Source organism: Tuber melanosporum, assembly GCF_000151645.1.
Source record: "Tuber melanosporum whole genome shotgun sequence assembly, scaffold_127, strain Mel28".
Lineage (NCBI taxonomy): Eukaryota > Fungi > Ascomycota > Pezizomycetes > Pezizales > Tuberaceae > Tuber > Tuber melanosporum.
This window is the reverse complement of record NW_003298785.1, coordinates 17,158-40,930: the sequence shown is the minus strand read 5'-3', so window position 1 is coordinate 40,930 and position 23,773 is coordinate 17,158. Positions and strand designations below refer to the sequence as shown.

The following is a 23,773-nucleotide window of genomic DNA, read 5'->3' as shown; positions in this document are numbered from 1 at the left end:
CCATATTCAAGAAGCTCCTTAACAATCTCAAGAGCTTCCGTTGCGACCTGTGCCGAAGCTATATGCAAAGGGGTTTCGTTATCCGGCTTTGTCACCGGGTCTTCCGACACTCCCGCCTCGAGTAAAGCGCGGATTACCTTGACCGAACCTTCACCCACAGCGAAATGGAGAGCTCTTCGCCACCCTCTGTTTGTCACTGGAACTTCAGCGTCTGCACCCGCCTTAAGTAAGAGCTTAACGGAGTCTAGTCTGTTGACATAGCAAGCAAGGGCAAGAGGTGTAAAGCCTTCGTCATCGCGGGGGGATAGTTTGACATTCGCACCGATAAGCGTCGTTACTGCCTCTGTTTTTCCATCTAAAAAGGTCAGCCAACTCAAGCCAAATAATACACGAGGGAACATACTCCACGCAGCAAAGTGTAGTGGGGTGAAAAGCCACCTCTTGCTAGTTGTCTCTTTATCAGCTCCCCTGTCGAGTAATTCCTGAATCGTTTCTGAATGACCCTCCTCTGCAGCAAGCGATAGAGCTGTCCGGCCTAAGCTATCCCTCGCATCAACCAAACATTTCCCAACGTCCAAAAGCACTTTGAGAGCGATAAGGTGGCCAGAGCCGGCGGCACATTGCAGTGGCGATACATCGGCGCCCTCCACGTTAGCCTTCCCATTCAGTAATTCTAAAATGCTCAGGTCGTATCCTCCCTTAGCTGCTAGGGCCATAGGCGTCTTCTGATAGCCGGAGGTGACGGGATTAACGTCACATCCAGTCTTAATGAGCAGACGAACAATTCTTGTGTGCCCATACTCTGCCGCCGTGCGGATAAGATTGTCCAACTCTAAGTTATCAAGCTCATGTTCTTTCGCGAGATTAAGTAATTTTTCCATCACCGAAACATAACCACGACTACACGCTCTCTCCAGAGCCGTAGGAAACATTGCATGCCCTGGTTGGGGTGAATCGTCCGGTTTGGGTCGTTTGAGACACGACTCTATTATCTTCAGTACGGCGCCTTCATGCCCCTCGTGGACAGCCAAGTTTAAAGCCGCGTTAAGATCTTCAGTAGAGGAAGTGTTTGTCTCCAAAAGATTATCGAGAACTCTCGATACTCCGAGATGCGAAAGGATTTCTAAGGGGGATTCAGTGTTCACGCTTGAATCTATAGCTGACCTTATTGCCAAGGCCTCATTCATCTGAAGCGGCACCCTAAAAGTTGAATAGACCCTCGCAAAATGATTCATTGCCGTAGTATCTTCGAGGAAGGCAAGGACCTGGTCGTGAAGTTTTTCCGCCCCGATTGGCGCCTGCTCAACGTGTGTCGCCCAATTCATCGCCGCATACTGCAGGAAATCGAACTTCTTGACCCGCAGGGGATAGTGCTGAGGCCAGAGTTTGGGGAAAACACGGGAGTATTTCTCTTCGAATGACTGCCCTTCAAACCCTTCAAAAACCAATTGCATATAGCGAATACAGACGGTTCCCATTCGCTCATGGGTAGTTTCTGGCTTCGACGAGTCGAGCAGTAGTTCACATTCTGCTGGGTTGTTGCCGCAACTGAAAAGGAAATCTCTCAAGCTGCGATCAGTGATATGCACTTCATTATCGTGTATTGTGATCAGTGGTGCGAGATAGCGTAATAAGTCCAGGGTCGTTTCGGGGCAATTCTTGATGATTTCATCTATTGAACTAGAATCGGTATCAAAGTCCACAGCTATGGCTACTGCAAGCTCATTTACTGACAATGGCCGAACGGCAAACAGAACCCACGAAATTGCCCTGCTGCACCAACGTCGGTGCTCCTCAGGAATAGCCAAGCTGTGGATGAGGCGATCGTATAGCTGAGGGTATTCGAACCCTAAGGGGGCGGAAGGAGAATTCTTCAGTATAACCATGTTCAATTCGATCTCCTGAAACGTAACATCTCGGCCACGCAACTCCTCCACTTTCTCCCCAACACCAATTCGCTTGGCCTCTCGTTCCAAGAACTGCTCTCTCCCCAGTTTCATACCAGCTGCAGCATCCAAATCGATAGTGCCTGTCGGATACTTTTCAGAGAGGGCTTTGTCGGTCTCACGGCTTGTAACGATAAATTGGATATTTTTTTTGATTTGGTCTTTAAGCACACCAATGTATCCGAGCACCTGATCTCTTGTTTCATCACACTCGTCAATGGCGTCAATGACCGCCACAAATCTCCGATCGCAAGGAACTGATGCAAACATAGCCCTGAGTAGCCCCCATAAACTCTCTGGGGTCCTTGTGGGATGTGGTGAGATGGTTTCATATAGACTACGCACATATTTGTTTAGACTAACCGATCGTTCCTTGAAGAGCAGCTGTCCTAGGAAGGACAGATACAGATCATTTGAAGTACTGCGCCGTTTGTCATGCCGACTGAAATAGAACGAAAGTACAAATGCGCCACTATCACTCGCCACATCCGCAATCTGGGCTGCAAGGACAGTTTTTCCACTCCCGGGCCGACCAGAGATCTGAATCACGGGAGATGAAATACTCAGCAACTCCGAGGCCCAGGAATGGCAAGGAATCAAGGCATTTTGTCGAAGTATAGGGCGTTTGTGGAGTTCGGGATACAAGGTCGCTATGGTTAGTCGGCTCTCCAGATATTCAATTTGGTTATCTATGGGCCACCTGTCACTATATCAAACCAGGAAAACAACCCAGGAAGAATACCCACCTTGGCAAGGCTCCTCTGCCACAGACCCGACCTTTTTACAAATTTCCACCAGTGCCGGGTCGTCCTCCTTAGCGAATTGAGCAAGGTTCCTATGATCCTCGTTGCGCCTCAGGGTATTACACCACTCTGTACGTGCGCTCAGTCCGGGGAGAGGTCCGGCACCCTAAAGAACAGTCAAAATCGGGGGAAGTTCTCTCTTTCTTGCAGGGTTTCAACTGACTGTATAACCCAAATTTGGGACGGGCTTTCCTTGGCAGACAGCAAGGACCTCATACTGACTGCCAAGGGTTCGAATCCGCTCAGTTGTTGTTATTAGGGAGGGCGAAACATTCGCAAGAGCCTTCTTAACTACATCCCGTCGTTGGGGAATGCTGTCTTCGGATTCGGTGGTTGCTAGGGTGGTATTCAGAACCACGTCTTCCCATTCCTTCCCCGACACCTCCGGAGTACCGAAAAGCACCTAGAAATAAAGTAAGTCATAGGTAACAGACCCCTCCCCACACGGTTCACTTACTAACAGCCTTGTACGGGCAGCGATCCTTAAGTAGTCCAGGTCGTGGTTTGCGACCCAAAGTAGCTGAATCATAGCATCAATAAGTCAATATCCCGCTGACCCGGTAACAATTAAAGATACTCACCTCCTGGATCAAAACGCCGCCGAGGCAATGGCCAACAAAGATGATAGGAACGTTCTGTAGATACTGTCATTAGACATCGTCCATCCTCTCCGATCCGAGTGGCATCGGGCAAACCTCGTCAAACGCGTTAGGATATTGCCGAAGTCCCTTTATCTGTGAAAGTAGTTCATAGGCAATCCGGCGAAGGCCCTCCGGATCGGCAATGCCGGTTTCAGGCTCTGTAGTTGCGTTGTAATCGAACGACATAACCCTGGCCTTAGGCACAGCCTTCGGGAGAGCGGTGGAGATCCACGGCGGTTCCTGACCGTGGGCCCAAGTTTTCTTGTAATCTCCATTCAACCCGTGGACCACAACCACGCTGTCCCGTTTAGCAGCTATTTCACGAAAGGATTCGATGAGGGGTGATTACTCTACGCTGTGCCTTTCGAAATCGCCTACGCCATCGGGTTCCACAAGTAGGGTTAGGGTGGGATTATTTGGTGGGGGAGAGCTTGAGCTCATGTCGGTTATTTTCGTTCGCCCGTGATCCAGGAGAGGGGTTTGAGATGCGAAAACTAGGGATGAAGGTTTGAATAGAGGTGGCGGAGAAGAAATAGAAGCGTAGTATCGGATTAGACGATACTAGTATCAAGAAGTGGAAGGCGGGGTACGAATAAGAAAGAGAAATGGGAGTGCGCTGTTAAAGAGGAGACCCATTGGTGCGGGCTGTGCACAACCGCAACGCGCATACTTGAGCACGGCCAAAGGTGGTTGTACAACATCATACAAGTCCCACGAAGTATGATACCGTGCGCAAGTAGGAGTGCAGTACAAGTAGAGCTGATCGTTTAAGCCCTCCATAACTGTCCACACCCGCACTATTGATTGACCACGCCCGATGCAGCCTATCGGGTCCGTAGAAAAATTCCAGCAATTACAGTATAGTACCGTAGAATCATTCGGCACCTGTTTTATTCGGAATATCCAAGTTCTGAGTCGAAATGTCTTGTTTCCTAGCGTGCCCGAACATAATTTGTAACTCGAAATTTGTGAGATTCCGACTAAAAAAATAAGTGCCAAAATGACCCGACCGCCCGAGCACAAGGAATCGTGACTCACAGTTGATCGCTAACCGTGCCAAGGTTCCCGCCACTTCGAAAGACGCTAGGCGACCTTCGAAGATTGACGGCACTCTGTAGGAATGCCGGACAGTTCAACGAGATGGACAGCTCAACAGAACTACACTAAGTCCATCACTATTCATCCCTCACAACCACCCCCTGTTCCACCAAACCCCATTATGTCCACTGAAGCTTACTCCACAATTGAAGCCCAAATCCAAGAAGCAATTGAGGTCCTCAACAGAGGAAATCCGAATGTGTCTGCTGTTGCACAGGAGTTCAATGTCCCTAAAGAGCTCCTCCATGCATGGTGGAATGGTCAGCAATCTCATCAAGAGCAAGTTTCACCAAATAGGAAACTGAGTGAAGCCCAAGAGATGGGCTTATATCAGTATCTAAATCAACTGGATGAGATAGGAATCCCACCACGCTATTATCTCATTAGCAAATATGCAAACTCAATCCTCCTTCACTCACATTCAGATCCCACAATTACGCCACCAAGTGTGAGTGAGAAGTAGACTCGCCAGTTCCTCTCCCAACATCCCAAATACAAGATCCAAAAACAGAAATCTCTTGAAGTGGATCACAAAAGAGCACATCATAGTGATGATCTCCATGATTGATTTCTTCGGTATAAGAAAGCGATAGATGCAAAGGAGATTTTGGATGTTGATTTCTTTAACATCGACGAATCAGGATTTAGGATCAACATTGGGAAGGACCAGTGGATAGTGACCCAGGAGCCAACACATCCAATGTATATAGCTAGTTTAAGTCATCGCGAGTTAGTAACAGTAATTGAAACGATTAGGAGTGATAGTGTGGTACTTTCCCCTATAGTTATTGTTCCTGGCATACTTCATATGGAAGATTGGTATTTGCAGACTGATCTGCCTGGTGATATCTTGGTCAGGGTTTCATAAATCAGATATTCAAATGATATGCATGCCATGGACTGGCTTTACCATTTCGAAAAGTGCTCTAGTCACCGGCAAGTTGGAGCTTGGAGATTGCTTCTTCTCGATAGACATGATTCACATTGTACAAGAGCGTTTATACAGTTTTGTGATGATTACAAGATTTTACTATTTTGTTTTCCTCCTCATTGTACTCATTTATTACAGCCGCTTGATGTTGTTGTGTTCCAGCCTTATAAACATTACCATGCAGAGGCTGTTGATTCTGCGACACAAAGCGGCTGTTCTGAGTTTGACAAGATTGAATTTTTGACTGCACTCAACTCTATCTGTTCTCTTACATTCAAGCCTATAACAATTTGTTCTGACTTCTGAAAGACAGGATTAATTCCCTTTAATCCCGATATCATACTCAGGAAGCTTATGGAGCAGGAATTCCAGAATACCCAAACTCCATCTACACCTCCGTCACATGTGGAACCCCTGCCTACAACCTCCCAAACTATTCGGTCTCTTAAAAGACATGCAGGTGGTCTTTTATCAGACCTTGGCCAACTCTCACCATCGACGAGCAAGAGTCATCGAATGTTCATTAAGGGTAGCCTTGCACAGGCACATACAGTTGCACAGGCACTTGACGATCTTACACAAACAAAAGCTGCTAAACTTGCCTGTGCTACAAGACAAAAACGGAGCCGAAGATCTCTTCAGAAGGGTGGGACTATGTATGTTGATGAGGCAAGGGCAATTGTGCAGCAGAAAAAGCAGGACAGCATTGAAAAGCAGGTTCAGCAGGCACTGTGAGCACTTGATGTGATCACAAGAGCAGCAGATAAGAAGGTCAAGAAACAATGGAAGGAAATTTCTAAGCAAATGCGAGCAGTAGTGAGGGATAGGAATAAGAAGCTTAAGCTTCAAAAGGATTTGTTTCACAAAGTTGGGCATTCTGTGATTGACAATTTCAATTATTCTACTCATGTATAATAAAAGTTCCATTGAGCTGTCCATCTGGTTGAACTGTCCAGCACTCTGTAGGAGTGCCGTCAATCTTCGAAGGTCGCCTAGCGTCTTTCGAAGTGGCGGGAACCTTGGCACGGTTAGGCCAGAAGTTCGAGCACCGGCACCGTACTCGTGCAAAACGATCCTCATCACGTATAGTGCGAAAACATCTCCCCAGAACTTGCGACGTACTCGAACAGGTGCGAGTAGAGAACTTGGCCCTGGGGCATGTCATGATACATGTAATAAAATCCCATAGTAACATTCAGACTCTAGCTCCCCACTACCGTACTGTACTCGTACCAGTACGTCCTGGGAGATCGATCACCACAAGAGTGCTGCCTAAAAATCCGCTGGATGCCTTACGAGCTTTTTAAGTTTTTTGCTCCCGCGTCATCCCAGCACTGTCAGCTCCTGAGCGATCAGTTGTCGACATGTACTCGTAGAGCAGAGTACGAGCACTGGCCCCAGTAGACTAATGAAAGGTGCTGAAGATCGGCGAGCCGGGCGTGGTTAACCAGGAAAACCAGTGACTCTAGAAATCCACCAGTAGACAACCTGACAACCAGGCTATCGTGCCATAAGCCACAGGGAGAAACCAGGCGGGCCAGGAGGGGTCGAAATAAATTGACTCATCGTACAAGTACTCGTACCGGTCCCATACCACAATCGCCACCATCGATAATTTAATATTTCAGCATCTTGACCAAATTCTCTGCACCACTCTCCTTGGCCCTGCAGAATACAGGTATCGTAGAGTACCACACGATACCCATGCCCGCACAGTACCACACGAGGAACCAATTGCTTCTTGGCGCCTCCATTCCCTCAACCTCAAATATGGCTGAGCGTCTAGTCTAGACAACCCCAGTCATGAGCTTATCAACCGAAAGTTGAAATATCCTGGTGCCACAACATAAAATCCCAATAAGGTTTGCCACCCCAAGGCCCCAAGGCCTCCCTCCTTGCATAAGTACGGTACCCGAGTGCGCAAGATGTCATAACTTTACTCGAGTAGAGATGGGATGGCGAGGGGGCTCCGGAGCCAAAACGTTCACTACCGTACCGCACCGTCAGAGCCAAAACGGCCTGGCCTGGGGGGGACGATGCCACCACACCTCTGCCGAAAATGGGCTGGTGACAAACAAGACCAATAACGAGTAACCCACCCGTTACCCTACTTTGACGAACTTTCATCTTGCAGACCAAATACTGATAGGACAGTTCACCCACAAACCTTCTCCATAGCCATAGATACAGTTAGGACTATACCGATACTCGAGCCCTCACGCGGCCGAATTAAAGCCGGACACTTTGGGTGGGAGTTGCCAGCATACATGTACAGTACCGTATCCGTCTGCAGCTCGGCCGCACGGGCACTTGGGGCGTCCGCAAAGGCCTACTAAACCCCCGCCCCGGTGGCTAGAGCGAAATCCTCTCAACATGATAGGTCCATCAAGCCATGGAGAGGGAGAGCCCCCGGTACCCGAGATACAGCACTCGTACTGCGCGAGCCATCACAAACCCTACGATCTGCTTATCACATCTTGGCACATATGATATATCTATCATACTTAGAGACGCAGGGCAGAATTTATTATGATATATTTTTCCCAATTTTTTGCCCAATTGGGCGCAGTGGATCACTCCCTATGCTCACATAATAACTATGATACAAATTTTCTCACTCCTACTGGTGGATCTCCTTCTTGGGCCACACGACAACGATCACTTTTGGACCGCCTCTAACGGGCACATCTACCGCACCGGAATCCACCTTGCGCCCAAAACAAGATCCTCGAGACGCCTCAGGAACGGGTTTCAAATTTCAGAGGACGCTTCCGGAAACAGAACCCTTAGTATCGCTTTATCCCGGTTTTGACCACAAGCCGACCGAGTCCATCAGCGCCCGTCGTGAGATTCCTTCCAACCGGGCTCGAGAGCTTAAGATTCCCGGGTCCTTGATAGACAGATCCCGGATATCACACCTAGAAACCAGTTGGATGGGGATATCCAGACAGAAGCTTGTACCGTACGGATGGAAATACCGGTACTGGCTGGAGTCAATGATGTAGTGAAACTTTGATTCCGTTTGCACGATGACTTTGTCATGCAACCTGCGTAGTGTGTGAGCCGAGAGGAGGATAAATAGCTAACGGTAGCCCACCCAAGGGACTGGTATTTGTACGATACCATACTACCGGTACTCGTAGCCACTAAGCCAACCCTCCCAAGAGAGATCTCTCTGACCAAGCCACAGCGCCACAACAGCCCATCCCCGCCACAATACAGTACACCAACAAACCCGGCCTAGAGCGAGAGAGCCCCGCAACCCACCCTCTCACTTCCCATCAACAAAAAAAAAAAAAGCCCAGAGGATAGACTACGATAATAATATGATACAGAAGAAACCCCATGACCATAGTTGGCCCGAGTGGGGGGTCCCGCAGAACGTTTTACCCACCTAACATTCCATATCCCATGATAATATGACACAAGCAGCGGAAACGCTTCATACTGTACTGTACTAGTTACTCGAGTACCAAGAGCCCCATTGCAAGTACGGTATCATGCTTGCAATAATAATTACTCGTACGTTCAGCCCCAGCACCCGACTCGGGCCTGTGATGTGTTGGTAGACCGCCGGCAGAAAAATCAATCGATTACCGTGCAGTGCCAGACTATACCCCCCTCCCCAACAGAATCACAATGGTAAGAGCTCGAATAGAGTACAGCGGCACCGTGAACTCCAGGCAAACCCGACCCGCGGCTATCTTCTGAGGGCAGCCACTAGCTCTCCTAAGGCCTAATCCTGTGGCAATACGCTTTTCGGGGGGATAGGAACCGCCATGGGGGAGAGAGAATACGGGTACTTGAGTACCGGTATGGTAGCAGCGGAGTCGAGCTTGCCCAGAATTTACAGTAGGGCGTTGGCATTCCCCTCCTCGGCTGCGCTAGGCAAACTCCAACCTACCGAAACAACCGCACCGTATCATACCGGTACAGTACAAGTACGAGTGCTCGAGTGCGAGCAGACAAAAGGAATATGCACACAGTTACAATACCATGCACAGCGCCTTACTAGGAGAGGCAACTACAACGTCCTCGCACATTTATCCTCCATTCGAGCTTCCACGTTACAGCACCGGTATGCAAACCGCAGATATCCGCCCTTCGTCGAGCAAAGTCTCGATGAGACAAAGACAGAATAGGAAAGGAGATCCATCCACGGTCCTGGTGCGCTAAATAGCCCCCATTCGACCTCGGGACAATATTTTCCCTTCCCAACTCCGCCTCACGTTGCCATTCATCAGCGGCGTATTATACTTTATCCAAAGCCGGGATCAACCGAACCCAATTCTAGAAACTCGTTTTTCGCGGCGGGAGCGAAAGCCGACCTGCTTGTACCAGTACCGTCGGTGGACCCACGATACAGGTGAAAACAGTCAGACGTCCACCCAACCACCCGGTATCGCCCCAGTACCGGTACGCGGCCCACGGAATCCAATACACAGCTCCACCTATATACCCCATGATACTCGAGTACTGTACTTGTACCAACCGGTTACACTAAGGACCCCACATTCACATACCCTCCTCGCCAATGGAAACCAATGCCCCCCTTAAAGCACAGCGAGGCAAGAGCTATGATGAGACCACAATTCCCGCGAACCCGATCAGGATAGGGCACGTACCATGACTCGAGTAAAACGAAACCCCAAGTATTATTATACAGTATGATGGAAGATCAACATACCGTACCGGTGTTTGGCCCGTACTCGAAGTATGACAAGACCTACCTAAACCCCCTCCGGACGCTAAAGAAAAAAGGAAAGAAAAAAACTCGACGAGAAAGGGCAGGAAGGGAAAAAGAAAAGAGTGGGTGAGAGAGAACGGGAAGAAGGAATAACAATTCCTCCATCGGATCCCGGAACGAATCAGAATCCGCTCGGACGAGCAAAGTTTCTTTCCACCCACTTCGGGGGTTTTTTTTTTGGAACATGGCAGCGGGTCTTCAAGTCCTTGTGATGAGGCGATCGGGGTCAAGTTACCGTAGGTGGGTGTGTGGGTGTGTTGGTGCGCACGAAAATTTTTAATAATAATAATAATTCAGCTCAACTCAGCTTAGCGCGGACTCACCCCCTAATACGAGTACTCGTACTGGTACCAACTCTGACTCGCGGGAAGGGGGGTGGAGATAATACGCTGATTACTGTACCGCGCAGTTACCATAACACCGTGCAGGGAACTATCATATCAATATCCTACATGCATACATCATACAAACATACATACATGCATACATGCATACTTAACATACGAGTACTGTACAGTACTCGTACAGTACAGCAAAACTCCTCACTGCTCGAGCATTCACTCGTATTATCAAAAGTATTACACGGTGCCGGATCAACGAACCGACGATACGGTTATCAAGCTGAACCGTTATCTTTCTTTCTCCCCGTCCCTCCTCAGCCTTATTTACCCCCCCTCCCCCCTCCAGCACGCATACCACGCATACAGATATTTATCCAAAGAATTCCCCAAAACCCAACCAACCAACCAACCAACCAAAAAAAAAAAAAAAAAAAAAAAGGACAAGAGAAAAATGAAATTCCAAAACCCGACAACAACGTTCCTCCTCTTCCTCCTCCTCTCCTCCCTCCAACCGCGGGCAACAATGGCAAGCCTGGTGGATAAAACAGAAGAACAAAGCATCCTATTCGACCCCCAGAAATTGAAGTTCCTCCCCACCTCCCCACCTCCTCTCCTCCGCCCTCGCTGCGCACTAGGCTAACAGGAATAATAATAATAGCACCCCCCAACGTGAGGATGGGACATCACCCTTGCAAAGAACGTCTTCCATGGCCGGCACAAAATTGGTGAATAATTGGCGGCAAGCGGTCGGTGGGATCGCAGTTGCGGTTTTGGTTGCGGTGGTTTGAGGAGGGAGGGTAGGGGGGGGGATCCTTCTTTTCGGCGTTTTTTTTTTGTGCTCGGGTCCGGTTTGGGTGGTGGGGTGGTGTTTGGCGTTTTTTTTGTTTTTTTGTTTGTCTTTTTTCCGTTCATTTCCCCCGGCTTGCATGGGATGATTCCCACTCCCAACTGTCGCTTCGGCCTCCGGTGGAGCCGATGCGGGTCGGGATGGTCGGGGTTTATAATATCGTATCGTGCATCGCGCGCAATCAAGCCAACTCGATACTGTAGGGTATCATACAACATCTCGCACAGTGCCCAGCACAAACTTCGAAACACCCGTAAATCCCCAAGCCCTCCTTCGCTCATCCATCAACCACATTCACCACTCAACCGAAACAAAAAAAAACATTTATCACAGCCAATCACTCGACTCCACAACCCCGACCGACCCACGCAAACCCAACATCCCGGCCCCTACCCCCGACCCCCGACCCCCTTCAGGAACCCTCTTCACCCCTCTATCCATTGTGCCCTTCAAACTACGGGTCCACCAGCCATTATGCGTGCTGGGCACGCATCGGCATCTCAGTCCATCGGATGCTCCGGCTGATACAAATAGACAAACAAGCACTGCAATACAATGCCACACTCGCGGGCACTCTGAGAACCCCAACACCAGAGAGAGAGAGAGAGAGAGAAGGAAGCCAACATCCCCCTCCGCCGCTCGGCCGGACAGCGTGCTCTCCTAGCATAATCCTACGGTCTTTAGCTGGTTACTCTAGGTTTTTGGGTGGACCAGTTGGCCAGATTTCGTTGTGAAGGAGGGGGGGGGGATATGAGCGCTTCTGGGGTGGGAAGGCGCTGTCCGCCACCCCCCCCCCACTCCGCTCCACCAGAAGATGCGGGGCCCCACCTCACCGCCCTGCCAAACTGGCATAACCCACGTTGTATCTGCGCAGTACAGCACCGCAGTTGGCCGTGGTGTGGTATGGGATTGGGGTGAATCCGATGCGTACTCACAACCGCTCACTCGTTCCGTTTCTCCGAGCTTAGTTGGCGGAGGGACTGGTTGGGTAGTATTCCAATATGTTTGGCGTACCACGCAAAGTACCGGGTATGCACCATCGCATAGTTGTCTGGCGAGGGGGGGGGGGCGTGATGGTAGTCTGCTGGAAGGGATGGTGAATACGGAGCCGGGAACCTGCTCATTACATCACGGCATTCGGCGTCACATCGGAAATAACACTACAGGAAAACATGAGACCATCACCAGGTCTCTGTCAAGGTCCCGCATATCCTCCCGACCCTGCTGACAGTTGATCCCTCTTACGATACAATCACAACCGCACACTATCACAACACGCTACCAAAGGCGAAGGGTATAAACCAATGAGATTCGCTCTTCCCCTCCCTCCCCCACCCACTCGACAACTACCCCCAGATCTACCACCCCGCACCAACCCCCAATTCCAACCCCAATCCAATCAATACTTCGCTTCGCACTACTTCCCCTTACTTACTAGACATCAGCGTTATAAAAGGAAAAGGGAAAAAAGGAAACAAAATGAAAAAAAGGCTTTTTTCTCCCTAAATATAGTAGTAAAAAGTAGACAAAAAGAACCAATCTCAACACCGAGCATGGAACAATAAAAAAACCCCGACAAGCATAAATCGTGACGCCAGGTTTCAATAAGGACAGCGTGAGAATGAAAAAAAAAAAAAAAAGTAAAAATTGACGTGAAAATAAAAAGGGAGAAAAGATATAAAAAAATAGTAACTTCATACGTAACATACCCTCCCATTTGCAAAGAAAATCAAGATGAAATGTGAACAAAGTGTTCCATATTGTTCAAGTGTTTGTAAGACTCACCTCGAGCTATGGGAAATAACAAAAAGGTAGAAGAGAGGTACCCATTAGCTACTAAGCGAAACACGTTCACAGAATGATACAAACAGGCTTCCTCCCCCTTCCAGGACCTCTCCTGTTCTTGCCACCGGGTCTGCCACTTTGAGGTTCATTTCCGTCATTGATGCCAGGGCCTTGAGTCCTCTTCGCAATGATTTGTCGCTGTCTTCGGAGAATCCTCACAACATCGTAAAACGCCCGCTCGACATTCACGCAATTCTTCGCGGAAGCCTCAACAAATTCACATCCAAGGTCCCTAGCCATCGCATGGCCTTCCTGTGTCGAGACTTCTCGTTCAGTGACCCTGTCGGATTTGTTGCCCACAAGCATTATCGGAACATTATTGTTAGCGGAGTAATTTCCACCTAGAACCCGTTAGTGAAATGAAGACCCCACGACTCCGATTGACACACCAGTCGCTGAAGATTCCTTCACCCGTAATATTTGCCCGTGAAATCGTGGTATCCTGGTAAAGCTTGATCGGGAGGAGATGCTGTATACAAGCACAAATCCTTCGCCATCCCTGATCCATTGATCCCTGAGCGCTGTGTACTCTTCCTGACCAGCGGTATCTAGTACTTCCAACATGCAGGCAGTGTTATCGATGACTACCTGCTTCCGATAGGAATCTTCGATTGTAGGGTCGTACGTCTCGACAAAGTGATTCAGACAAAGCTATCGTTAATCTGTCAGAGTCAAATCCTCTTTCGCGAGGGGTTAAAAATGGAAAACAGGGATCCCCGAGGTCCTACAAACCTGTATCGTCAAGGCGGTTTTCCCCACTCCTCCGTCCCCTAATACAACTAACTTGTACAATGTCATTCGAGTCGCCATCTTAACACCAACCGAAAGGTCAAGAGCCGTTTAATTCAATCTATGGTGGCGAACCAGTGTTAGCAGCTGCAAACAGCGTAGCGAGCAGAGCCACACTATTCAATTACTCTGCCAAAAATAGCTTTTAACTGGTCCCTCATAGTGAAAAGACCAATCAGATCAAAGAGTAAAAGAGTAAAAGAGATAATACCAATTAACCCAACTGATGTCAGGGACAGCAATGTAAACTTGATGAACCGGACCCGAGGGTTCGCGACAGACGGCACTGCTTTTGGACGTTTGAAAACCCCTTTATGACTACCCGAAACACGTCAGAAGACAAGAAACACGTGGAGGAAACAAAACTAAATCAACTACAATTTCCCAAAAACACCGGAATCCCAGACCGAAAAAAGCATCTCGCTTGATGTCGATGGGGGATGGGGCAGAGGGCAAGTGGGGGGAGGGGGGGTGAAGAATATAGGAAATGTTTCGGCCCCAAAAAGGGAAGGAAATGGAAAGATGCAGGGGAAAAACCAACCAAACGAAGGCAAAAAAAAACCTTGTCCCCCAATGACAACTATACAGAGAAAACAAAAGGACCCAAAGGAAGCGTGACTTTTCATACCTTTTATATCGCAACGGAAGGCGAATTTGTCGTAACGTTATCGTCGGTGATACGTGAGGCTGAGGTGTAGGGCGAAGGGAAGGGGAAGAAAAAGCAGGAATACCTACACGCATGTCTCATGTTAGATACCCATCCAAAAAAAAAAACCCCCCTAAAAAAAACTCTAAACCCGAACCGTGGGGGCAAAGGAAGGAAAATGCCTCCCCTGAGAGCTAGCAGAGAGGGAAGCGAGAAAAAATCTCGAACTACAGAAAGTATACTGTCGAAGAAGGCAACAGAACAGGATAGAGGAGTAGGACACGTACAGGATTCGTTACAACGAGACGAAAATGTTCGGCTAATAGATCGTCAATTGAGATGCTGCGTTGCTGCGGGATGAATAGCGAGAGGGATATAGAAAGAGATGGAAGCAATTGGATTGACGTGAAAGGAGGTGAATTCTAGCTATGGCAACGTAAGCCGTGGTGGCGTGCTCGGTAGAGGTTTATGTCTGATCGAGGGGATGTTTTGTTTTAGGAGGATTATTGGGAGATGGGGGAGGTAGGTATGGAGGCAGGTAGGCAGATGGGTGGGAGGTAGATAGATAGCAAGTAGGTATTGGGAGATAGGTTGGGTAGGGTCACAGAAGGACAGAAGTAAACCGATGATGTCTCCGGAGCCCAAAAACCAGATGCTTGTCGTTGCCAACGAGAAGGTCTAGCCAACACCCAAAGACGCCAAATGGGGAGGGGAGTCGTATAGATGAGGAGGATGGAAAGAAGGAAAAGAAGAGTAAAACTCGAATCCAATGCTTTCTACCTTAGCAAACATGCGGGTATAAAGATTGAACCGAGATGAAAAAAATAAATGATGAAGAAGAAAAAAGGGTAAAACAGCTACCTCGCTCTCGTGGGTGGTCGGGTAGGTAGATAGAGAGGCGGAAATGTCCAAGAGTATAGACAAGGAAGGGATGAGGATTCCGCGAAAACGATAAGTTAAACGGGACAAAAACAAAGAGAGAGAGTTCACCGACGTACCTTTGTCGAGAAATAAGAGTAGGAAAAAAAGAAAAGAAAAGAAAAGCAGTGCTTCAAGGTGTAATATGATGTGATGGATGGATGAATGGATTGGGGAAGTGTGTGAGTTAGTTCGTTCGTTCGCTTGTCTGCCAGCCGAGCCGCCCCGATAGGGAGCGATTTGTCTTATCCGCTGGGGAATAAAAACCAACACTTTGGATACACTATGATACTAGCAGAATCGTGTTGTAGCAGAGGATGGGGGTCAGGATAGGATGGAGAGAAGCAGTGTTCGAGGATGTAACGAGCGATGAAAAGAGCGAGTGAATGAGTGAGTAAGTGTGAGAGTGAGAAGGTGAAAAGTGAAGGGGAGAAAAGAAAGTGTAGGTAGGGTTTCCCTCCCGGCAGACCAGACCAGACCGGGCCAGGCCAAGTGAATGCCGTGTTTGAGGCAGCAGAACGGAAGACGAACGGACAGAGAAACTGTAGACTGACATGATAGGACACCCTACCGCCTCAACAAAAAATAAGAATAAAAATAAAAACATCACCAAATGCTGCAAACACGCTCTCTCTACAGCTACCGGCTCATCCAATCCACCACCTACCGCGATAGTCCACAGCATCCATACATAGATATCAGTTGACTTCTTCCACAATCACGTGACTTCCGCTTAGTCATCACCTCGATCCAATTCATCTCCTCATTCTCTCCTTCTCCCCTTCTCCGCTCCTATCTCCATGAAACCGTAACTTACAATATCGTATCTTAATGACTAAAATAAAGTCACAAACCTCCCTTCCGACCACTCCCTGCTACCTGCCCGCCCTGCCCTGTCCGCCCTGCTTACTGCCCACACGCACACGCGAAAAACACGTGCCATGCTTCCCAAAGCCCAAGCTGTGAACAGCCCAACCGACAAACGGAAGAGAGTCAAAGGGAAAAGCAAAGAAAGCATTATATGTGAAGCGGAAGCAGGGAAGGGAAAAGAGAGAAAAAATAAAATAAAAGATATCGTAATAATGCCAAATCAAAAAAAATGCGGCCGAGCGGGATTGGGGAAGGGAAGGGGAAAAATGGGTTCGAACAGCGCATCAGGGTGTGGCGCTTCGGCATTTGGAGTTGAGTGGTGGCTGATGATCGGCGGTGGGTGAGTGCATCACTCAGTTCCACAACGGTAAATTACCGTATTCTACAAGTAACTTATGGCACCGTATCACAAGCAGGCAAAATACGTCAGAGACATAATAAAGATAAACATTAGGAATTCAATATGATAGTGCTCGAGTATTCAATCATTCCCAATACTCGAGCACTTGGATGGTCTGTTATCTTACATCATCTTGAAGCCTCACCTCGCTAGACTATGATACTTATTAATAACTGTATAGATACTGTGCTAGTCCCCCGGTATACCCCAGATATGTACTGTAGATAGAAAAATTACCAGCATAGCACCGACCCATAATGAAATATGATAACGATAGGAAAAGGAAGAGAAGAGAAGAAGAAAAACTCTTCAAAAGATCGACGAACCAACCCAGCCAGCCCAAAAAGATGACAAAAAGGAGAAGAGGGAAAATCGAAATATATAGAGAGGTGAAGGAGCGGTATAGATGGATGCGGGTAGAAAAAGACTACTTTCAAATGGCGATAAGGGAGAACAGGTAATGAATGGTAAAGGGAAAAGTAGAAATAAAAAAGTAAACCTATGGTACAGGTAAATCAGAATTCACGAAAGGGATCATCACCGCGGAAGAAGTCGTCGTCAATGCTCCCGCCAATAACACTCCCCTTGCCAGCTTCGCTTCCACCAGCATAAAAATCTCCGCCCCGGGTCCAGTAGCTCTCCTGCCTGCTACTTCTCCTGTCCCTCCTAAGGCGATAAGAGCTTGGCTTATTGCCCAGGTACTCGTCCTCTTCGTCAAACTCGAATTTCGGTTTCGGGTCAATAAATGCTTCCATTCGGACAGTGCCTATTGATCCAGATTCCCATCCTCCGAGGCTCGGTCCTGGGATTCCATGGCTTAAAGAGCTATTCCCGCTTATGAGCCCGATTCCGCCGACACCCATTGATCCAGGCGGATAGTAATCTCCATTTGATGAGCCCCCAAAGGAAGAGTGCAGACTCGGGTTATATCCATGGCTTATCGAGCGGTTTGTACTTGGTCGGGCCGTATTACTGCGTTTGCGACTGTGACCAGGGAATCGGGGGATGCTGGGTGGTTCAGCTATGCTGTCAGTTGTCATGAGACCGTGGCGGTCGACATCCCGACGCGAGTTCCTCCCGAGACTGTTGCTTCCCGCGTACCCGTTTACTTCCGAACGACTGGTTCTCGAACGGCCTTTGCCCTTAGCTACGCGTATCGAGTCTCGAATAGGATTGAATGGTGGGTCGCGGTTCACGGGAACGGGTGGAATGGGCGGTCGAGTCAACGGCGGCGACTGCGGCCGCTGCTGCTGCATTTGATCATACTCAAACGGCATAGGAGGTGGGAGGGCAAGTAAGCCTTCACTCTCATGGGCAGAATGGGACAAAAAGCTCAGAGCCGTCAACCAAACGTAATGCCTCTCCTTGTTCGGAGCGGTGAATTTGAGAGCCCTTGCGGGTGTCAAGATGAGAATGCTTCGATTGAATAGCGGCTGCGCTGGATTGGCTCCCTTGGGTAATGGTGTATCATCCTTCACATCCAAGACAGATTGGATGGGGACTTTGTTCATCAGTACCTTATCCAGAACCAGGGAGAGGCCGGCGGGGGGTTGAAGGATTGATCGCTTACGTTTTCTGCCACTCTTCCCGAGCAAGGCGTTTCCGCTGGTGGGTTGCCGACTGGACCACATAACAGCTCTCTCATAAGGTGCGAGCCAGACCCATCGTTTATGTCGTTGACCGCCACCAGTGGTGCTCTCGTCTCTGCCATCCCAGGCCTGAGGGGAATCCGGAACTCCAAAGGACCTTCTCCGGCGTACATACTTCCACATCCACTCGCCAACCATGGTTTGCGCAATCGCATCTACTACACTAATCTGTTGAATCGAGCTTCCAATTGAAGCGTTGCCCGTATTGGAGGTATTCGTGCTAGCCTGGTGTTTATGCTTGGAAGATCCAATCTTTTGCTTATCAAATGCAGGGGCAAGTACTTCATCCCTAGGTAAAGGGGGGGGGAGGAGGGGACTGTCAGGAGCTGCTGAGGAAGCACTGAGGGGAGGAGGTGACCTGGTCCTAGAATTGGAGGTCCGAAGACTTGGGAGAGCAGCTGCAGAACGAACCTTACGTATTGACTGTTGCCTTGTAGGTCGTCCGGGGGGAAGAGCTCGCCTAGGCAAACTGGCAGACATGGGTGTTGGGCTTTCGGTCCTAGAACTGACATAACCTCCCACCTTTCTAGAGCTATGTCTAATGGGCACAGGGAAAGGCGGTCCAATCTTAGGACCGCCACTCTCACTCGTCCGGTTGCTAGTCAGACTTGGGCTCCTAGTGCGGTGGTGTGCATGCACACCACTAGATACCATAGCGCTACGACGGATATTTGTGGGCTTCTTATACGCTTCGTAGATAATACCGTCTGTGCCCTCAATAACGGGGGAGGGCCTACCAAGACCGCTGATCCGATCCCCCCTCTTCTTGGGCTTTGGTGCAGAGAGCGCAGTCTTGAACTCATTACCGCTGAGATCTGCATCGTCGTGGAAGTCATCATCACCGGAAGACTGTGGAAGATCATGTGACAGATCAATCCCATTAAATAAGTGTCTTCGAACACTATCCTTGTCCTTCTCCGAGGTTTCTCCAAACTCAGAAGGCGCCTTGGGGGAACTATATATAAGAGCAGTTCCGGGGGGACCAGGACTATCTGGAACGGATCTAGGTGCAGAGGTAGGTACGGGAGCTAATGCAGGAGCCATGGTAGGTATCCTCTTAATGTTTCTCTTGGAACTCTTCTTGGGAGGGCTCGGTGGTGGTTGTTCAGGCTGTGTCGGAGAAGCCACAGAAAGAGCAGAGTTGTTATTGGCCAGGATTGCCGCAGGCATTAACCTTGCGGGCAGCTTCATGATACGATCTTCAAAGGCGGGCTCGTCTGTCTGCATTCCCCGAGTCTTTTGCCTGAGATTACGTGTCTGAACAGCAGCATTTCTCATCGGAACCTTCGGCCGCCCAGGGAGAGGCGGTGTTGGTGGTGGAGGGGTAACTGCAATCGTTGGAATGATCTGTAGAGCCGGTGGCTTCATCGGATCTGTCTGAGTTCCAATAGTCTCATACATCACTGGAGGTGACAGAGTAGGCGACTTGGGAGGTGGTGTTGGTGGTCGCCGTTCAATGGGCTCCTCGATGGGCTCCTCAATGGGCTCCTCGACGGGCTCGGTCTGAGTCTCAATAGATGTATATGTCGGGGGCGGGTGATGTGGGGGAGGGGATGTAACGCCAGCAGCTCGCTTTCGTCCCTGATTGGCTTCATACTCTCTTTGAACGTGAGCATCGTTCTCCGCAGGAACATTATCGTCGTCAAGAGGGAGGATTGGGAGCTCTTTCTCCACAGGCGAATCAGGAATGGGTGTGACAATGGCTTCCTTGTTGTCAAGCATTCTCTCCTTCTTATCGAGATTCTTTGTTCTCTCATCAAGAGACTTCTCCATCTTTTCGAGTGCCCTCTCCTTCGACTCAATGGACGCCCAACGCTCTTCGACTTCACGGGTTCGAGCTTCAAACACCTTGATCTTGTGCCCGTGATCAATCTCCTTATCAGCCAAAGCACGCTTCTTCTCAGCAACCTTCTCAGCAAGCCCATCAACCTGCTCCTCAAGCTCCCCAATCCTCTCCTGAGCTTTGTCGAGTTCTATACAGGTTTTCTCCAACTCAGAAGATTTTCGGTCGAGCTCAGAATGGGTTCGCCCAAGTTCGGTACGGGCCTCTTCGAGAAGGACAATCTCCGGTCGCTCCATTTCTTCACCTGACTCTTCTTCCTCTTCCACCTGGACACCCGCTTCGCAATACTCTCGCATGGGTTGAATATCCCCCTCATCTCCGGTTTCCGAGCCACTACTGCAACCAGAGTCATTATTACCGGCAGCCTCAGCTTCGGTCTCTGTCCTATTGTCATCGTCATCATCCTCTTCCTCATGACCTTCGTATTCCTCGTCTCCCTCCTCGCCATCATCCAGATCAAGCTCGTCCGCCAAGCTCAACCCCTGACTACCAGTCAATATAGAAAATCTGATCCCCAGGCGCTCAGCAACGTCGTCACCCATCACCAGACTGCTTGGCCTTTCTTGAATGCTAGTTCTGATACTTGCTGTATCGCTCATGGCGACCTCCGAGGGGGCAGGATCCTCATTCTCAGATTCAGACTGAGGCATAGGTAACGGAGGTGGTGGTGGCATAGCGTTCGCAGCTGATATCTCGCCCAAAATTGTTTTTAACCGGCCTTCGGCGACATGAACTCGCCGCTCTTGAACTCTATTTATATCCTCCAACCTCTCAATATCCCTCCTTGCGATTGTCTCGACCCTTTCAAGTTCTTCCTCCAAGCTCCGCGCCTTCTTGGCCTGCCGTTCCATTTGTCGTTTAAGCTCAGCATTGGCTTCAATTGCTTCATCTCTCTCTCTAGCTACAGCCCCAACAGCGTCATCGTTCTCGACTCTAGCCAATTGACGTTTCACATCCCTTGCTTCCCGCTGCGCCATGGCAGCAGATGTAGTAGCAGTTTCGTGCTCTGACCTCGCAGCCGATAAATCATGTTCCAATGTATCGATGAGGTTCGCTTTAGATTCCAAGTCTCTCCGTAACGACAAAATCTCAGCAACAAGGTTGGCGTGAAGGGTGGGCGTGAACCGGCGGGGGTCGAGAATTGATATTGTGTCGTCAAAGGTGTCGTGATGATGAGACATGCTCATACGGCGAAGCGGAGACGCTCGACCATTTGTCGTGGGAGGACTGCTAGAGAGAGGGTACGGAGAGGGTGATGGGGATGGGGATGGAGTCGCATGACGGCTAGGATGCCTTGATAGAAGCGGTGTCCTGTAGGGAGTACCAGCAGGTGACGGTAACGGAGCCTCGGTGGCATAGTCTGTATAATCCGCGTCCATCTCGGAGAGAGCTCCCCCAGATAAAAATCGATCGTCCATTGGATTGGCATGTACTGTTGTTGTAGGAGTGGTAATAGTGGCGGCAGATCAGTCAGAACTGGTGGAAATACGGGAGTTAGGGTAGAGAGCTCCCTCGGCGGTTCTTAGGTGGGTTGGCAAAAAGAAAGGCAATTTCGCCCCAAAAACAGCAAGAGATACGAACAAGCGTGTCTAAGTAGTAGTCTTTTCTTCTTCCAGCGATCTATTTTATAACTTTTGGATTTGATGGACCAGTTCACCACTGAGTAGACAAAAAAAAAAAAAACCCCCGTCCCGTAGTGGTTATCGGTGCAGCGCAAATGCTAGGTAAGCTATGTCAGGGTAGGTCAGGTCAGTAAAAGCGACTAACACTTGCAGCTCAAGCGCAAGGGAAACTTACATGTCCAAGTCAATTGAACCAAACAGACTAGAAAAACTTGACGGCTAGCCGACTGATTGAATAGAGCCGGACAGAACCAGTTCCGGATGAAACCTTCTCCTTAGTACGAAGGTATAGCACCGTCAAACCAATATCCCCTAAATATACAACACGCAACGAGAAATAAAGCGGAACGCTGAAGAAGGGAAACGAAACCGAAAACGAAACAAGTGGTGATGCTAATCCGTTGGAGAGACGGCAAGAGCACAGACGAGGCAGCAGTTACCCGTCGGATTCTCTTTTTTATCGCCTTCGGTACCGCTAAAAAGCTCCCTTCGCTCCCTTCCGATAGGAAAGGTGTCTAAAAGGTCGTTGACAGCAACGACAAAATTAGACACTGCATCGACAACTTTTTTTATTTTCTTTTTCCTTTCCCTTTTTTGCCCTCTTGCGGTCTTAGAATTCCGATCTGCTCCCCTCACGATTGTAATTCCGCGTCTAACTGGTTCGAAAGGGCCTTTTCTTTTTTGAACTGCCACGGATAGGTTAATTGAGATGGGTCGCCTATAGCATTAAGCTTATTGTACTCTGGGGGAGCTGGTTCGAGGGAAACTGTTTGGTGGGCACCGTAGTTGCTCAGGTCGTCGAGAATAGCTGGGGGGTTTCGGAGAACACGCGCGCTTGCTGGAGGGATGATGGTTGGCAGGATGTCAGTTGGGATGCTTGTGCAGTGTAGGATCCTGCAGCAGAAGGACCCCAGGATTAGCGTGGATTAACGGGACAGGGAGAATTGGCTCGGAAGCGAAAGAGCGTTTCAAGAATTCGAGATTCTGGAGGGAGTACACCTGGATACAGAAGGAGACTGAGCGAGGAGCTCAGGGTGGTATGTGTAGGTAGGAATAGGAAGGAAGAGGTAGGGGACAATGCTATGAAGGGGGATGGGACGAAGAGTGGGAAGGAAGGGCGGGTTTCAATTTCTACAGAAGATGCAGCAGCGGTGCTCAGTCAGTAGGTGAGCAAAGCTAATGTGAATACCGTATCGTCGTCATGGACACGGACGAGGAAATGGAAAGGGAGATTCCAACGATAGGACACGAGTGAAAGAAGGTGCGTCGGGGAAGAGTATCAGAATGCACGTACCGAGTTCAAGGGATTGGTGGTGATGAGATCTTTTTCTTTCTTTTTCCACCAATCTTCAATTCAATGCCATGTCCACTCCTTCCCAATAAACTACAGTACGGTACCTCCGTCAGAACGCTCTGTACCTCTCTACCCTGGAGTCCTGCAGCCTCTAAGGTGAGTAAGAATAGAGAGGGAGGGAGGGAGGTAGGGAGAAAGGGGAGGGGTAAAGGGGTGAAAGAGAAAGATTGAAGCTTGATTTTTTCATTTTTTTCATAAAATTTTTTTTTTTCGTCCAATCCAATCCAGTCCCATCACATCCCCATCCCATCACCGACCGGTATCGATTCATTCATCCCTTCCCATCCATTCCTCTGAGTTACCGGTCCAGTACTAACACTTTACCGAATTCTCACTCCTATCCCCTACCGGTGCTCTTAAAACTGATTTGGTGCCCCCAGTGGGAAAAAAGGGAGGACAAAAAGGGAAATCATGTACCGCACCGCTAAGGAATAACGGGAATCAAACAGACCAGGAATCGAAATTTGGCGAGTGCTGCACAGA

At 49.1% G+C, this 23,773-nt stretch overlaps 4 protein-coding genes; 2 read left to right on the top strand and 2 right to left on the bottom strand.

Annotated features, from left to right (window-relative positions):
- Nucleotides 1-8,628: 8,628 nt before the first annotated feature.
- On the top strand, nucleotides 8,629-9,561 carry GSTUM_00002295001 (uncharacterized protein; the record flags this gene model as incomplete). XM_002836047.2 has 1 exon in its annotated part: nucleotides 8,629-9,561. The coding sequence occupies exon 1, from the start codon at nucleotides 9,199-9,201 to the stop codon at nucleotides 9,559-9,561; it is 363 nt and encodes a 120-aa protein (XP_002836093.1). The 5' UTR covers nucleotides 8,629-9,198.
- Nucleotides 9,562-10,959: 1,398 nt separating this feature from the next.
- Nucleotides 10,960-11,566, top strand: GSTUM_00002294001 (uncharacterized protein). XM_002836046.2 has 2 exons: nucleotides 10,960-11,092; nucleotides 11,166-11,566. The coding sequence occupies exons 1-2, from the start codon at nucleotides 11,031-11,033 to the stop codon at nucleotides 11,293-11,295; spliced, it is 192 nt and encodes a 63-aa protein (XP_002836092.1). The 5' UTR covers nucleotides 10,960-11,030; the 3' UTR covers nucleotides 11,296-11,566.
- A 1,263-nt stretch (nucleotides 11,567-12,829) lies between these two features.
- GSTUM_00002293001 (uncharacterized protein) lies at nucleotides 12,830-15,898 on the bottom strand. XM_002836045.2 has 6 exons: nucleotides 14,922-15,898; nucleotides 14,617-14,719; nucleotides 14,200-14,306; nucleotides 13,932-14,049; nucleotides 13,589-13,850; nucleotides 12,830-13,540 (listed from the first exon to the last, which is right to left on the bottom strand). The coding sequence occupies exons 4-6, from the start codon at nucleotides 14,007-14,009 to the stop codon at nucleotides 13,206-13,208; spliced, it is 675 nt and encodes a 224-aa protein (XP_002836091.1). The 5' UTR covers nucleotides 14,010-14,049; nucleotides 14,200-14,306; nucleotides 14,617-14,719; nucleotides 14,922-15,898; the 3' UTR covers nucleotides 12,830-13,205.
- A 1,439-nt stretch (nucleotides 15,899-17,337) lies between these two features.
- GSTUM_00002292001 (uncharacterized protein) lies at nucleotides 17,338-21,732 on the bottom strand (the record flags this gene model as incomplete). The annotated part of the gene is made up of 3 exons (XM_002836044.1): nucleotides 17,338-18,323; nucleotides 18,393-19,896; nucleotides 20,080-21,732. 3 exons carry the CDS (start codon nucleotides 21,730-21,732, stop codon nucleotides 17,338-17,340), a joined length of 4,143 nt encoding a protein of 1,380 aa, XP_002836090.1.
- Nucleotides 21,733-23,773: the final 2,041 nt, after the last annotated feature.